At 43.9% G+C, this 17777-nt stretch overlaps 1 protein-coding gene across 2 annotated transcripts in view; it reads left to right on the forward strand.

The window, feature by feature from the left end:
• The window catches only part of MACF1 (microtubule actin crosslinking factor 1), a 341765-nt gene that overhangs the window by 257525 nt on the left and 66463 nt on the right, over positions 1–17777 (forward strand). For both annotated transcript variants that reach the window (XM_065881170.1, XM_065881162.1), the window contains 2 exons: positions 324–819; positions 1500–2971. In XM_065881170.1, the coding sequence (XP_065737242.1) occupies positions 324–819; positions 1500–2971 (1968 nt within the window). The remainder of the gene's footprint in view (positions 1–323; positions 820–1499; positions 2972–17777) is intronic.

Here is a 17777-nt window from a genome sequence, read left to right on the forward strand (position 1 = left end):
AAAGCTGACAAGTGCCCATCCAGTAAACAAACTTTGGTTTCCCAACCAAGGCCAACCTTAGTAACTGATGTTGAAACGGTATAGGACAAATAAGGAAAAGAAATAAAATAGACACAATCAATGATCCTTTCAAAACAGGTTTTTATTAAGCAGTTGTTAAAAGTGATACTGCATTTTCCTAGTAGCCTGGTCTTTGGAGTTTTCTGGTGTATTTTCAAAAGGAGTTGGCACTGCTTGGCACAATCCAAAATCAGTTTTTGTTTTGACAGTGTTTTCAGATCTGTCTTTTCTCTCTAAACATCGTGGTGTCATTTCTATTACAGTTTATGCTGAAGGAATTTGAAGCACGCAGGCAACAGCATGAGCAGCTGAACGAGGCAGCTCAGGGCATCCTAACAGGCCCTGGAGATGTCTCTCCTTCCACCAGCCAAGTACAGAAGGAGCTCCAGAGCATCAATCAGAAGTGGATTGAGCTGACTGACAAACTTAATTCCCGTTCCAGCCAAATTGACCAAGCTGTTGTCAAAAGCACCCAGTACCAGGAACTGCTCCAGGACTTGTCAGAGAAAGTGAAGGCAGTCAGACAGCGACTGAGTGGCCAGTCAGCCATCAGCACCCAACCTGAGGCTGTGAAGCAGCAGTTGGAGGAGACCAGTGAGATTCGATCTGACGTGGAGCAGTTGGACCACAAGATTAAGGAGGCGCAGACACTCTGCGATGAACTTTCAGTGCTCATTGGAGAGCAGTACCTCAAGGATGAACTGAAGAAGCGTTTGGAGACTGTTGCCCTGCCTCTCCAAGGTTTAGAGGACCTTGCAGGTGAGGGATACACTGCTGCCATTATTAGTGGCAAGCCAAATGGAGGAGTGGATTAGTGGTCCCAAGAATCTAGGGTGACCCTTAAGTAGCTTTTGGACTCAGAGTAGTGTTACTCTATCCCTTTGTCCACCTACAGTGAGGACTGCCGTGGTCATTACACATTGATTGGGCACTAGCAATATGTGAAGCTTTACACACCATAATCTAAGAGATAAGAACACTAATATAAATCTAGCCAGCAGGTAGAGATTCCTAGAGGTACTTATAGGTAGAGTTACACGCATACTTTCACTGATACTCACTTAGTTTCTTCATACTATATATGTACGCACACACACATATGCCATATATACAAAATTAGAACATGTTCTAGACTTTTTAGGATGGCCTTACACAAGAAAAAATTTGTCATTTATTTGTTGCCTCTTTTTCTAGAAACATTTATGGCTTTTTACCAGCTTAGAAGTTAAAAGTTTACTTCTGTTACTCATATCACCTTACAAGGTTGATGTGAGGGTTAAATAGGATATAGTAAATGAAAGAGCCTCGCTATGTGCTTCTTTTATGGTAGGCCCTCAATTAGCATTAGTTTCCTTTTCCTAAGATTAGACCATGTACTCTCAGCAAACATTTTAAATGCCATGTTCAGACTTGATTTAAATTTGATTTTCTCATTTCAGCTGATCGCATGAACAGACTCCAGGCAGCTCTTGCCAGCACCCAGCAGTTCCAGCAAATGTTTGATGAGCTGAGAACCTGGTTGGATGACAAACAAAGCCAGCAAGCAAAAAACCGCCCAATTTCTGCAAAATTAGAGCGGCTACAGTCTCAGCTACAGGAGAATGAAGAGTTTCAGAAGAACCTTAACCAACACAGTGGTTCCTATGAGGTGATCGTGGCAGAAGGAGAATCTCTGCTTCTTTCTGTACCTCCTGGAGAAGAGAAGAAAACTTTACAAAACCAGCTCTTTGAGCTCAAAAGCCATTGGGAAGAGCTTAGTAAAAAAACTGCAGACAGACAGTCCAGGCTCAAGGACTGTCTGCAGAAAGCTCAGAAATATCAGTGGCACGTAGAAGATCTCGTGCCATGGATAGAAGATTGTAAGGTCAAGATGTCTGACTTGCGGGTCACTCTGGATCCAGTGCAGCTGGAGTCCAGTCTCCTGAGATCAAGGGCTATGCTGAGTGAGGTGGAAAAGCGCCGCTCCCTGCTAGAAATCCTGAACAGTGCTGCTGACATTCTGATCAACTCTTCAGAAACAGATGAGGATGATATCCGGGATGAGAAGGCTGGGATCAACCAGAACATGGATTCCATTACAGAAGAGCTACAGGCCAAGACAGGGTCCCTTGAAGAAATGACTCAGAGGCTCAAGGAGTTCCAGGAAAGCTTTAAGAATATTGAAAAGAAAGTTGAAGGGGCCAAACACCAACTTGAGATCTTTGATGCTCTTGGCTCTCAAGCCTGCAGCAACAAGAACCTGGAGAAGCTAAGAGCTCAACAGGAAGTGCTGCAGACCCTGGAGCCACAGGTGGACTATCTGAGGAACTTCACTCGGGGCCTGGTAGAAGATGCCCCGGACGGATCTGATGCTTCCCAACTTCTGCATCAAGCTGAGGTCACCCAGCAGGAGTTCCTAGAAGTGAAGCAAAGAGTGAACAGTGGTTGCGTGGCAATGGAAAGCAAGCTGGAGGGCATTGGCCAGTTTCACTGCCGAGTCCGAGAAATGTTTTCTCAGCTGGCAGACCTGGACGATGAGCTCGATGGCATGGGTGCTATCGGCAGAGACACTGATAGCCTCCAGTCCCAGATCGAGGATGTACGGCTGTTCCTTAACAGAATCCAAGCCCTCAAGTTCGACATAGAAGACTCTGAAGCAGAGTGCCGACAAATGCTGGAGGAAGAAGGGACTCTGGACTTGTTAGGACTCAAGAGGGAGCTAGAAGCCCTGAGCAAACAGTGTGGCAAACTGATGGAGAGGAGTAAAGCCCGGCAGGAGCAGCTGGAGCTGACCCTGGGCCGGGTTGAGGACTTCTATCGGAAGCTGAAAGCACTCAATGACATGACCACAGCGGCAGAGGAGGGGGAGGCGCTCCAGTGGGTAGTGGGGACCGAGGTGGATGTCATCAACCAACAATTAGCAGATTTTAAAGTAAGTCTTACCCTTGTTTTTTAATCTTTTTCTGTCTAATATGTGTATTTCTTTTCTTGTAACTTGGAGACCGATTGAGTACACATCTTAACTTCTGTCCCTGGTTTCATTATTCTCACTTCTATCACCACCATAGCACACGGTTTGGAGACTAGACAGTCTCTTGGACTTCTGGGCAACAGGTTTGAACATTTTTCTATTGTAATCTGTTTTAATGTTTATAAACAATTAAGGGTATAGAAAGAAATGTCCAAACCTTATTTCTTACTCTAAGAATCTTCTCTTATGATTTCTTGAGATTTCAGATTAACCAATTTTGTAACAATAGTGAATGTTTGTTGAGGGCCCTGTTTTTCGTATCGAGGTATGAGAATCCGTAAGATAAACATGGGCTCATCTTGCTAAAGTGTGGATTTTTTCACAGATTTTGAGGGAAAATTATTGATGTGTTATTGATGTATTATGAGACAAAATGAAAAATTCTCATGAATTATTAAGACCAAACATGACGCTTCAAAGAAATTTTCCACTTGTAGCACGTAGTGCTTAAGACTACACCTTAGACTCCTCAAGAGCACAAGTTCTCTGCCCGTACGAGAGTTTGAGAAGCACTGCCTTAACTGCAAAAATATTTTGATTCTTTGCCTGAGTCAGAATTTCCAGTCCTGAGATTTTGTGAGTCTATATTAAAACAGCCGGGAAGATGAGAGGAGTTGACTCAAAAGCGCAGATTTGCCAGGTCTGGGTTTGGAACCCAGGGCTGTCTGCTGGGTCTTGGCTCTCACTGCATGAGCCTTTCACCCCAAGACTTAACCGAAAAGCGCCTCGCTTCCCTGCTGGAGGCCTGTTTGCTTGCTCCTTCCTTCTTGGTGCCTGGAGTAGATTTGGAAAGGATACCTTACTTCCATCACCAGTGGTGATTGTTCCTACTTACACAGTAACACTCTGCCATGAGTTACTTTGTTCTCTCAGAGCCCCTGCCTGTTAGGATTCTTTCTGTTAAAAACATGGATGGAAAGGTGGTGTTGACACCAGGCCAGAGCCACGTGGTCCCGAAAAAGATCACAAACTTGTAGGCAGGATCCAGATGTAGAAAGATGGCTGTTTCAGAAGGGCCCTCTAGCTTGGGGGATGTTTAGCACACTAAGGTGAGACATTGGCCGAAGACCCCCTTACAGTGCAATGTGGAGCAACACAAGTCATCGTATTTGGGATTCTTGAGGCACCGGGTGAAGAAAGGGTAGGTAGAGAAGGTTCAAAGCCATGAGCCCACATGTTATCCTCTGGGAAATGCCTACACCTAATCCAGTGGCTGGGTGGCCTTTCCTGCTTCACCACGTGGGCTTCTCTTCCCTCTTCCATTGTAAGCCCCTCAAAAGGAGAGGCTCTGCTACAGGCATGCTTCATTTATCTGATTTACTTGGATCTGGGTTACTTAGAATCAACTGTCTAACCAACTAAATGAATTTTTTAGAAAAGTGAAGCTTATCCCTTGAGGCACCAAAGTAGTTTTATCAAACTAGATTCTGGTGTATATGGAATTATTTTAACTTTTACTTGCCTAATTTCCTAAACATTATATTGTATGTAAGTTCTTATGAGTGCTGGTTAACATTACTAAACAGATTATACTGTTCTCTACTGTGGTGAGGCTGCTTTGTACTAAATGTTCTTAAATTACCACGCAGTTTGAGTTCTGTATTGAAGTCCTTGTTTAGGGCCTCTAATTGCTGAACTGGTTGGGTTGGATGTATGTGTATGTGTATGTATACATGGGGGGATGTAGTTTCTGCCTTTTCCCCCATTGCCCTGCTATCAGGTATTATTTCTCACTGCTTTACTTTTCACTGCTGTCACTGAGTCTGCCTTGAGCAGTCTGTCCCTTCCTTCTGATCTTCTGTGAGCTAGAAAACTAAACAAGCCTGTTAAAATTGTATTAAATATGACCTAGGATATAAAAAAGAATCCACAGGCAGGCATATATAACGTTTGGATTTGAGGACAAGCGATTGTTTCCTTTTCATTTAATCCTTGGTTTCTAGAGACATTCAGAATTTTGACGCTGCTGAAAGCTTTTGAGAAATTATTGGACATTCCCATATTTTATTTGTATCCTAGTGTGTAGCCCAGCAGCACTCAGGGTTCAGTAGCCGCTTAGTTGCTTGGGATAACAGACTTGTTCTGCTGCTTTCTAAGAAGAAGCCTCCCACCACCGATACTGTGGATATGGCAGCTGGGGCCAGTGTGTGTATCTGCAGGGAGCTGGTGGTGACAAGGCAGGATGAGAAGATGAGTGCGAGAAGGAGGGTGGTGAAGTTGAGTGCCCGTGTGTACCCTCCTCCAGCTGGGGGTACAAATCAGAAGCCTGGTTCCACAGGTCCACCTTGTAAAGTCAAGGGCTTTGGGAAGAGTTTTTGCCTCCTCCCAGCAAAGGTTTTGAGGCAGGAGGGGAGGAACACAGTACTGGCTTAGCTCATGCTGAGCTCATGGGAAGTGAAAACAATGAGAAGGGAAAAGCTCTGTGTGTCAGTTCACAGTTCCCTAGAGGCTGAGCCAAGGGAAGGTCCTTTTGGACCCATTCTGAGGACTGAGTCATTTTCGTGATCTGAGCGTTGAGTTCCTGGGTTGATGTGCGGAGTAGTCCAGCGATAGATTAATCTTCCCTCACACCAGCAGCAGGCCGGATGCAGACAGTGTGACTCTGCTTTCAGATTCAATTTTTTTTTTAATAAGAAAAAGCAGAGATGAAGGTAAGTATTTTAAAAACAGTGTTCGCTTTAAGTTTTCAACTCTTGTCTTTTTACAATGGGATCACGCTCTCAGCACAGAATCTGCTGTAGAGAAGAGGGTATGAAATCTGTGAGACGGAAACGTGGGCTGTGCTTTGACCTAGCTGACTCCACGGGGGATGGTCAGAATAGAGAAATGAGTCAGGTCTGTGGAGAACCCCAGGCTTACTTGGGACTGTGCAACAGTGCTGAAAAATGCTAGGAAAGGCAGTTAGCCTCTGGGAAAAGTTACTTCCTTCTTAAATGAATGTGAAAAACTGAAAGTCATTATTCCTAGGAAAGACTTCCCTCGATTGCTTCTGAATAATTGATAGAATCTGGACAGCCAGCGAGGACCTATCAGATGGGAATGGAAGAGAGTCCTTTCCCACTAAACAAGCAAAAACCTCAAACCTCCTGAGTTAGGCACTTTACTGAGTTCTGCTCTCTGTTGGAAGTAGAAAGGAAGAAGCCATTCCAGGAATCACGAAAGAGGATATTGAGCATGTTTGCAGAAAACTGGAAGGAAAAGACTTTTGGCTAATCTCTTCAGGAAATTCTGTTTTCCTGAACAAGAGTGTCTCTGATTAGTGACGAAAAGGAACTGTATATATATAACTAGAGTCTAACAAGAAAGGAGGGACCTTTATTTCACTGAAACTTAAGTCAAAGAATTCCCCCAGGGTGACCTTCCTAGGAAGGGAAGAGAAAGACTCCAGATTTGGAGAAGAAATCTGTTAAGTCTGATGGTAACAAGAAGCTTTCCTCATTTTGAAATTCCCTATGTAGGTTTTGTAATCAAGAATTGAAATCATGGTTGTTGTTGTTGTTGTTGTTGTTTTTTGCGGTACGCGGGCCTGTCACTGTTGTGGCCTCTCCTGTTGCGGAGCACAGGCTCAGCAGCCATGGCTCACGGGCCCAGCCGCTCCGCGGCATGTGGGATCTTCCCAGACCGGGGCACGAACCTGTGTCCCCTGCATCGGCAGGCGGACTCTCAACCATTGCGCCACCAGGGAAGCCCAAGAATTGAGATCATTCTGAGTCTTACACCAGCTCCTCCCTTGCACCCCCCTCAGGAACCACGCCTGCCTCTCAGTCAGGACGTGTGGAGGTTTGGGGTTTGGTGGGCTACAGGTAGGGCAGCAGGCTTTCTTAGGACTGTTCTCAGTCCTGATTCAGTCTGAGTAGAGCCCAGGGTCAGGGACTGCATACACTTGCAGCTTCTGTCTGGGGACCTCTATCCTACTTTGAAGCCAGAACAAGAAAGCCCCATAAACCTGTTCATCTGATTTTTTGGCCTCATGGAAAGCAAGCATAAGCTTCACTGTGAGCACATGTGAAAACCCTTGGAGGACAGGGCCTGCCATGGAGCTGAGAGACTGCCAGTTTGCACAATGATAGATATTCACTCCTTACTTTCAAATAATTACAAAGACAGTATCAGCTCATCTTTGTCTTTGCCAGTTAGATTTACCAGAGAAGAAAGCAAGTGAGGTTAGCATTATCTACCTGCCCTTGGAGAGAAAGGAAATCACACTTGGTGTGACCTGTCTGTCACTGGAGGTTTAGGTATCTCCAGCTTTACAGCCGTCAGGATAAGATGAGTAGACCCTCACCACCCCTGCCTGCTCTGCCTTGTGCTGACCCTTGGCCTGCCTTGGCTTTTTCCTTCTTCCTTAAACAAGGCTACTCCAATAGGAACTACTGGGGTCCAAGGAAGTAAAACGAATGCCCTAGAACAGGGTTTCTCAACTTGAGCACTCCTGATATTTTGGGCTGGATGATTCTTTGTTGTGGGCAGCTGTCCGGTGCATTGGAGGATGTTTAGCAGCATCCCTGATCTTTGCCCACTAGATGCCAGTAGCAACCTTTCCCCAGTGTGACAGCCAAAAATGCCTCTAGACATTGCCAGATGTCCCCTGGAAAGAAAAAATTTCCCTTAGTTGAGAACCATTGCCCTAGATAGGAGAAAAGTGCCACCTGTATGTGGGAAATTTAGGACTCAGTTGGAAAAGGTGCTCGTTAAGATAAATATTGACGTGGCACGCTACCTTGTGGTAATCTGGTTATGACTGTGTAGTTAGCAACACCCTTAGGCCGGGCCCTGGATTCTTTATTTTTGCTGGTGCTGATCTGTGTTTGGTTTAAAAAAGTCTCGTCCCTTTTCCTGGCATCTGCGGTTTCTTTTGCGTAGAGTGGTGGTTGCAGGTGTTCAGCTGAGCATTTCTGTGGAGAAGAGGAACTTCCTTTGTGGAAATACTTGAGGGAGCTTCCTTGCTCTATGCCTTTAAGGGGAGACTACAGTCTGTCCTCAGCCCAGGAGCTCACAGTTCTGCTGCTGATATTTATAACCCTTATGTGACCATCCCCCTCTGCACCTCCCCCCCCCCCCAAGAATTCCAATGCTCTGTAATAATCCTCTCCACCCACACCGTAGCAGCTGGGTGGGGAGAAGGTGAAGGAGCCTTTAAGACCCTTAAGTTTGCTTCGTGTTGAACTTTTTCCAGCCCCATTTTAAAGTATTGCCATTAATATTTTAAATATCAGCACCACAAGCAAAATCCCAAGATTGTAGCCATTACATCATCTTGAAGGAGCCTCACGCCTCAGTGACGGTAGTAAAATCAAATGGAAGGGCGTCAAGAAAGTGTTGATGGATTTCACAAAAATCCATCTGGAAATTTTGATAGCAAAGGGAAGATCTTAAAGCAAAAGCGAATATATCCTCAACCAGAAGGAAGGAGTGAGGAGTTTCTCTTTGAGTTTACTGAAATTCTCCACATGTAGTGTCAACATGTAGCATTTGCAACCAAGATTGGTCATCATGTGAAACATGTGTGTCCAGAAAAACTAGAATTTATCCTGTGCAGAACTTGTGTTTATTGTTGAGTTTTGATTAGTGGACATGATTGAGATAAGCACAGACTTGCAGAGCGGGGCTGTTTCTCGCTGTGTCTAGAATGCATGGTAAGTGGTCTCAGCCTTAGCCTAGTCCTGGGCACTTTCCAGCTGGCTGGCTGGCACACGAGCCATAAGTGGTGATTCTCTAGGAGGTACGATGAGTTGCTTTTTTTTTTTTTTTTTTTTTGCAGTACGCGGGCCTCTCACTGCCGCGGCCTCCCCCGCCGCGGAGCACAGGCTCCGGTCGCGCAGGCCCAGCGGCCATGGCCCACGGGCCCAGCCGCTCCGCGGCACGCGGGATCCTCCCAGACCGGGGCACGAACCCACGCCCCCCGCATCGGCAGGCGGACTCCCAACCACTGCGCCACCAGGGAAGCCCCGATGAGTTGCTTTTAAGGGCGTTTTGTTGTTAGAGGTGGTTGGTTTACCAGGAATAAAATCAGTCCCACAGGGAGTCAGGTCAGGTCAGGTCACTGCACCAAAGCATTACTGCACCAAAAGGCTGTCTTCTGCCAGACAAACTCTTCCCAAGTCTCAGCTGTCCTGGTTGGAAAAACCTAGCTATGGGGAGAATGTGCTCCCTCCCCACCTTCCTTATTACTTTGCCAGTGCCACTACCGAGTACTTTTCAAATACCAGTCTCTGTTAGTGGCTGTGGCAGATTAATGGGATACACTTAACCCCTGGGCCTTCACAAGCTATTTTCCTACCACCAGTACTGTGATTTGAAATGTGGACCTTTCAGAACTTTGGCCACCCAGGGATGAGAATAAGTGCTGGGCTGCAAGGTGATGGTCCGTGGATCACTTTTGGGGGGTTAGGAGGAAGGGGCTCTGTATTCCTTTCAGTCCATCCTTGCTGAGCATTTGCTCTGGGCCAGTCCTTGTGGTGAGAGCTGGGGTCTCAGATAGTCTCTAGTTAACAGTGCAGTAGGAGAAACAGGCACAAAGAATTGCAGTGGTGGTGATATAGTGGTAAGAACAGTAAGAGAGACCTAAGTCTAAATTATCTCTGATCCTAACCCCCCGTAAATCAGACATTTAAAATCCCAGTTGCAGGTAAGAAAACTGAGATTTGAAGATGTTAAAGTAACTTGTTCAAGCACAGAGCAAATAAATGTTAGTGCCGGGATTGGAAAGATCTGTTTGGCACCAAAGCTCGTGCTTGACCAGTGGCCCTCAATGGGGGTGGGAGGAGCAGTTTTGGCCCTTGGAGGACATTTGACAATGTCTAGAGACATTTTTTACTGTCACAACTGGGGAGGCTGCTACTGGCATCTAGCGGGTGCTGCTAAATTTCCTATAATACACAGGATAGCCCCTTACAATAAAGGGTTATTCTAGAGATATAGGGGGTTTTGATATTTTGCCCTTTTCAGATTCCATAACAAGTAATAGTTAACTGATGAAATAGTCCCATTGCCTGGGGAAGCTTCGTGGTTTTCCTCCCTTTTTTCAAAATTTAGTTAAGAAACAGTGTTGGTTCTGAGAATGACTTGTACAGATCTGTTGGATCAGGTCAGGATCTTGGTGAACTAATTTGAGTCAGTGGCTAAAGAATTCTCTCCATGCTTGACCAGTCCCCACCCCACCCTGCCTGCCACAAGGTTCCTGCTGTGGAAATCAATCAGCTGTGTATCTCAAGCTGCTTCCTGTAGGGTGTGTTATGGAATGGCATCAGCCCTGCACCAGCTGGGAGTACTGACCTCAGTGTGATTTTATCAGACTGTCTCTTTTGAGCCTTGCTATTTGGAACAAAAGATCCTCTGTTAGGAATGCAGAGAGCTAGTGTGATTGGACAGCTAGCGTGTATGCACATGGTTCCCACGGAAAAAACAGACATAAATTGTGCTGTAGCCTTCTAATACTTGGGCCTCCAAGGTGGTTTTCCCTTAGCATCTGTCTGTATTCACCCTTCTTTCTGTGAGTGCTTATCCTTCCCCCAGATCAATGCAGGAGGCATCCGATCTGATGGATTAAATGGTGGCATCCTGCAAAACTGGTCTGTATCTGTGCCTCCACTTTTTTGCTTCTCCAGTCTTAGGAACCACATTTTTGATCCCTACTGTCTATCCAGTCTTGTTTCCTATATAGACCATTCACTCCATCCACTTATCCCAAACACTTCTTATTCATTTTACCTATTTGATTTCTACTCATACCTGACCTCCTCAAAACCTTCTTGATCGCCCCCCCACCCCCACCCCCCGGGCTAGCTCACTACTTCTCCCGTTCTCTTAAATCACTTAATATGTGTAACTCATTTGGCCTTCATCATATACTGCCTAATTTTGGCGTTTAATGATTATATGTATTGTCCCATCCCTCATCTTAATATATCCATTTTTGTGTCTCTCAAAGTAGTTAGCATATGGGTATATGCATAGTTGGAGATTAGTGAATATTTGACTGATTGAGTGAATGCTCTTTACGCCACGTGAACTGTAGGATTCAAAGTGCTGACTGTTCCGCAACACTTGAGGTAAATCCTTGTGTGTCCTGAGAAATTCTAATCCTAACCTGGATTCCTCACCTCTACATCTTGCCTCTGGGCTCCCTTCCTTCTCTACTAGTTAGCATATGTTAAAGAAACACAGTTTCATTTCAGTATTAGCCTGAACAAAGTAAAACTAAGGAGTTTACTACTTGAGATGCACCTGAAGAAAGCCAGGTTCTGAAATACTGTCTTGTAGTTACCCATTACATTAGAGTCATTGTCATTTACTCAACCAGTTGACACCAAGAAGAATCTTCATACTTCATTCAGCTTGGCGTAGTGAGAAAAACTGAATACGAGGTTGTGTCAGAAATATTCAACTTTGAATTCTGGCTCTATCGTTTACTAGCTGAGTGACCTTGGGGGAAATCACTTAACCTCTCTGTATAGTTATTTCAACTGTAAAATGTGAACAGTGGTAAATCCTACCTTTAGGGTTTTTATGAGAATCAAATGAAGTGATGTAGATGAAAACCCTAGGCAGATATTAAATGCTCAGTAAATGATAATATTCTTTTAAGAAGTTTATCCAGACACACAAATTATAATATTATGAAATCTTTTTAATAACAAAAGTTATTCCCTTGGTGCCTACAGCTTGATCATTCCCTAGAAGATTTGATCTAAGACCCAGCACCAGATTAAATTAGTTCTTTTTCTTCTTGAAAAAATGGAAATGAGGAAGATAAAGTAAATTAGTTTGATGACAGCAGTGAAACAGGTGGATGGACAAAGAGCCTTCCTGAGCAGTTTTTCTGGGGAACAAATGAAGAGCTTGTTTCCAGCCCTATACCAGCAATACATAGGCAGGTTTAGGTCATGACTCCTTAACACAGCTTTAAATATACTATATGTACACATACATACATATACATGGTTATTAATTAATTTATTCATTCATTGATATCAGAATCCCACAGCCAGCAAGTTTCTCTGAGACCATTTTGACCTTGGTTTATGTGCTCTACAAATCAGTATTATTTTCAAATCATTAACCAGAATTAACCGGAAGCCATTACCAGCTCAGTGACTTCCCCAGTCACTCAGTTACCTAGCAGATCAGCTTTAATGATCTCAGGGTCCTTGGCCTAATTAGCTTTTAGCATAGACCATGTTACCTTCCTCTGTTGCCATACAATGGCAACTACCAAGTCAGCATCTTTGAGAGAGACACCTCTTAATATTAATCAATCTTTAATTAAAACATTAAGATGTGAGGGGAAAAAATATCAGCTTAATTTCAGAGGAAGCAGCTTAAAAACACAGATATAATTAATCTCTCTGCCAAGCACATATACCAGATCAAGATGTTTTACAGAAAAGCGTTCAGCAAATATATGTTTCTAGTATTTGGTTGCGTGTATTTGTGAGCAAGGGAAGAAGAAGATAAGAATTCAAAGAAATTGAACCTGTCTTAGGTCTTCTCCAGCTTGAATTCATTGCATCCATTCAAGTAAACCATTTAATATCTCTCTCATCTTGCAGTTCACTCCCAGAGAAAGAGCTCTGATTTGGGTCTAATTCTTTAAATTCAAACCTAAGTTGTTTGTTTGTGATCAGTGATAAGAATAGCTTTAGTAACAAAATGAAAGAGTTTTCAAAAATCTCTTGACTCTGTATTACTTATTTTACCTCCTTTTCTAACATTGGAGAGAGGACCCCTACAGCAAGATTCCTTAGAGATTCAGCCCAGGGATATGTTTCACAGAAATAGCTAAGCACCTTTGTGAAGTTGCTACTTTGTGAAAGTTGTGAAGTCATGCCATCCTAGAATTGGAAAGGCTACTCTTGGTGTTAAGTGAAAGCCCACATGGTCACTTTCTCAAGGAAGCCTCCCCTGAACCTCCAGACCACATCAGGGCCCTTGACAGTTGCTCCCATAGCACTGTTTGCTTTTCCTTCAGAGTACTTATTGCAATTGAACTAAAATGAATGTCTGTCTCCTCTACTAGAACGTAGGCTCCTGATCATGTCTTGCTCATCACTTTCTCCCTTAGTGTCTGGCATAGTTTAGGGCACGTAGTAGATCCCAATAAATATTTGTTGAACAAATGAAAAGAACCAAGGCTACACCTTGTGGAATTACTTGCCTTAAGAGGATGGGAAAGAGGAGCCCAAAGACACAAAAGAAGGACTAGCTAGAAAGGTACCATCAGTATAGCACAGTGTCATGGAAGCCAGAAGAAGAGTCACAATAAGGGAGGACCAATACTTACTTTCTCACCACTGCTTATCCTTAATCCCCTACAGTCTGACCCAGCCCCCATCGCTTCACTGAAACCATTCTTTCGGAAGTACCCCCTGACGTCCTAGTTGCCAAGGCTAGTGGCCTTGTCTAACTCATTGTCTTCCTCATTCCTTGTGCACCATTTAACATCATATCTTCTTTCTTAAAACCCTCCTGTCCGTTGACTTTCCTGACCTTGTGCTCTCTCCGTTTTCTTCTCTGGCTGCTCTTCTGCCTTCTGTTTTGGTTTGTCTTTCTACCTCCCCAACATGTGGTGCCTGAAATCCCGTCATCTGCCCTCTTCTCCCCTCTCTCCACACTCAGCCCCAGGATGTCCAACCCCTCACTGTTCTACAAGAGAAAGTTTGCACGTGTCTATCTCTGCCCTGAACTTCAGTCTTTCTGGACACCTCCACATGGGTAGCCTTTGAGTCCCTCACACTCAGTATGCTCCACATGGAATGTGCTGTCTCCTGCAGTGTTTTCTTCCTCCCTGCTGCTGTCTTACAGTACTACTGTGCCCTCAGTCATCCAAGAGTAATGTGACAGCCTTATTTTAAATTTATTTTTTCCCCAACCTCTACCTTCTATCAGATCAGTTGTAAAGTCCAAATCGTCTGCCTCTGCAATTTCTTTACCACGCCCTTCTTCAGTTTCATGAGTCCGGGCTTTTGTTACCTGTTAACCTAAACTGTGTAACCCTCCTAGCTGATTGTTCCACCTTCCATCTTCCCCAACTATGCTCTGTTCTATACATATTGATACCAGTGCAGTATCAGCAGACCTAGGCTCAAATCTTAAGAGCTTAGGTGTTTAATAGCTGTGTTCCTTTGGAAAAGTAAGTTTAGCACCCCAAGCGTCATTTGTAAATTAAGGATTTGGATTTTTTTTAATGCAATAATATATATTAAACAGCAGTTGAATGAGCAGCCAGGCTCAAATTCTTAGGAAACTTTCCACACACCACTCAATAACTCGCATGACCCCCTGGTAAGTTAAATAAGTAAGTCTTGGTGTAGTCATGGTGTTCTGAATAAAGCAAAAGTTCACGCTTGGCATTCAAGGGCCTTCGTGAACTGGCCTTGAGCTACTTAGCATTCTGACCTTTCATTTTTCCCTTGCATATATCCTATAACTTAAACCATGATAACCTTGAATTTGCTTCTTTAGGGTCCCTACCTCTTTAGGTTTCCTGCCTCTAGTCCTTCACTTAGAAATCCTTTCTTTACTGTCTCTGTATATCCAGATTCTAATGAGTAAATGTGATTCCCTCCATAATCCCCTGCTTTCCTTCCTCCCACTCTTCTGTTAGACCTTTTCTCACTTACAAAGCCCTGTGCTTCTGTTAGGCCTTTTCTCACTTACAAAGCCCTGTGCTTTTGTCATCACTACTGTCTTGGGGAGTGGCTAAAGAGGGATTAATACACTGTCTTTTGGAAAGTCTACAAGCAGGAAAGGGCTTACAGAGGTCATGAGAGTTCCTGAAGAGTGTGTGGAAAGTTTTATCATGAGTTCAAAAATACACGAGAACTCAAACCGCATCAAAATCCTTAGTATCCCATTTAAAGCAAGCTTCACATCATGCTGCATTGCTTAATGAGCCACTCTGTAGCCATCTTTATGTAATAAAAGGATGTAGTGACGGATGCCCAACAGGTTCAGACGAATACTGTGGAATTTCCACTTGCCACTAAATAAACGCTTGTGAAGTCTAGAGATCATAAGATGAAAGGCATTTTGTAAATTTTAAATGTGCAAGATCCAACCAGTCTTCTGTCCCCTCCTCTAGTCAGCACTAATCCTCCGAGAGAGAGGTGGATGAAAAGGCAGTATAGAATCTGAGGAAGTGTGGATCTAGGGTCTCCAGATTTTCCTAGGAGGCTGGTGGTTTAAAAGTCAGGAGCAGACAAAGGCAAAGTGCCAAGTCCAAAACTTGGAAAGGGAGCTGTGTTAGGCTGTGAGGAGATTCCACCTTGCTGTTTTAATTAGGAGACAGCAGGAAAGGCCAGGACTGTTCTTTCTTCCAAGTTCACCAAAGGAAAATCTGACACCAATTCTCTTCTTAGGAATTTTGAAATGAGTAGAGAATTCTTTGAACTCTGTAATCAACTAATTGGAAACTAATTTGAAATTTGGCATCAGCACAGATATTTGTGTTATAGGAAGGGGGGAAGCATCCAAAGGGGTGCTCCCTGTACTTCTCTTTTTAAAAGTTTACACACAGCATGTGAAATGAACAGATGCTTTTTTTTGTTGGAGCTGTCAGGGTAACAAGAAGTTGAAAGCTGTATCAGGTATTTATTTCAGTCACTGAGATGGCTATTGGCAGAGTTCCACATACCAAAACTAAGGAGAAACTCATGAACAGATTAAAAAAAAAAAAAAAAGACATGGAGGAAAGAGACTTTGTGCCTCCTTTCCTTCTAAACACAAACTGATGATTTTACACAAGGAGCGAAGTACTTTTTGCGGGGGTGGGGGGCGGGATAATTGGCCAACTTTATGTAATCCTTTCCACAAGGCTGTGTTTGCATTTTGGGATGTGTTTGAATTTTGGGGAGATTTATCTGTAATGGTCTCCTAATACGCTAGTCAGAGAGTGTGACTTAAGCTGATAAGTAATTTGAATCTGAACTTCATAGTTGCTAAAATGCTCTGCTTATTTATTTGTATTATAATATGGAGCATTGGTGAGAGTGGTGAGAATGAGGTAGATAGGTGTGGGGAGGGATTAAGAAAAGACTGAATTGACTGGCACCTGCCTCGGTGAGGAAACAGGAAAGGAATTTCTGGCCATGAAGTTTGTGATTCCACATCAATATCATTCTTTATAATAGAATAACCACCCACCCTTAGTCCAGAGCCAGAATTGCTCAGATTCTTCCAACCAGAGGGCCCCTGGCACACTAAACAGTCTGTTATGATATCTCAACACATAAGTGAGTGTATTTGGCCAGGGAGATTTGCTAGTGAAATTGATCTTGCCTTTCCTGGGTTTTTCTAGTTGTACTTAATAATTAAAGGAAGATTAAAACCCAGATTCCCTGAAACGTAAAGTATCAGATCTGTAAGCTTATCAAGCCTTCCAGGCACATTGTGTTAGAGTTTGAAGGGACCTTAAAATTCATCTTGAACAAACTGTTAGAGGAATTGTAAATCTCGTTCCCCAAATCTCTGCCAAGTGATTGCTTGAATTTCTGCTTAGACATCTCCAGGGTCAGAAAAGTCATCCCTTTAGGGGACACCCTATTCTTTGAATAGCTGTGAGAAAGCTCTTTGTTGGTTTGAAATCTGCCCTTGGATCTTAGTGTGCCAGCTTCAGTAGACATCCAGAACAAGCTTCCTTCCTCCCACTTCCCAGCCCTTTAGATACTTCATCATACTGCTTGGAAACTTCTCTAGGTCAAGCATTCTTGGTTCTTTCTGCTGTTTGTTCCTCAGAGGACAGTGTTTCTAGTGTCTTGCAGTATAGGACCAGGAGGACTCAGGATTCTGGGGCAGCTCCTTTAACAGTTTTAGAACTAAAGAATATTCAAGTTAGAAAGGCTGTCAAGACACAATCTAGTCTGCACATCCTCCCTTTCAGTTACAGATAGAGTCTTCTGGATTTGAGTAGGCAGAAATCGATCAGCTTCAAAGTGAGAAATGAAGTGTAAGACATTTTGCCAGTCTTTTGGCTGCTTAATTCTGATCACAGGCTTCAGCTGACACCTCATTTTTGTCAAGGACCTCTCTGGCTCAAGTAAGCCTAAGGCTCAGCTCAGGGTTTCATTGCCAGATCTCCATACACCAACTATTGGCTTCACTTACTGTCTGTGTAAAGGACAGAAATAACTTTTCCGTAAGTTTTACCATCTGTATTGACCACTTGGTCAATTCAGTAATTTTAATAGACTTTTTTTCCTTCATAAAATCAGAAAATGACCATCACAAAGGGAGCAGCATATTACACCCCTTCAGATATGAAGCTGCCTCTGGTGGACAGTTTCGTGGGTTGCCCTTTGTACTTTCTTTGTTTAACGGTCACCAGATGACTAGATGGCTTTTCTTTTCTTTTTATAAATTTATTTATTTATTTTTGGCGACTTTGGGTCTTCGTTGCTGCGCACAGGCTTTTCTCTAGTTGCGGAGAGCAGGGACTACTCTTCGTTGAGGTGTGTGGGCTTCTCGTTGCAGTGGCTTCTCTTGTTGTGGAGCACGGGCTCTAGGCGGACGGGCATCAGTAGTTGTGGCTCGCGGGGTTGTGGCTTGCGGACTCTAGAGCGCATGCTCAGTAGTTCTGACGCATGGGCTTAGTTGCTCCGCGGCGTGTGGGATCTTTCCGGGCGAGGGCTCGAACCCGTGTCCCCTGCATTGGCCGGCAGATTCTTAACCACTGTGCCACCAGGAAAGTCCTAGATGGCTTTTCTAAAAG

This window comes from Phocoena phocoena, chromosome 1 (genome assembly GCF_963924675.1).
Source record: "Phocoena phocoena chromosome 1, mPhoPho1.1, whole genome shotgun sequence".
In the NCBI taxonomy this organism is placed as follows: domain Eukaryota; kingdom Metazoa; phylum Chordata; class Mammalia; order Artiodactyla; family Phocoenidae; genus Phocoena; species Phocoena phocoena.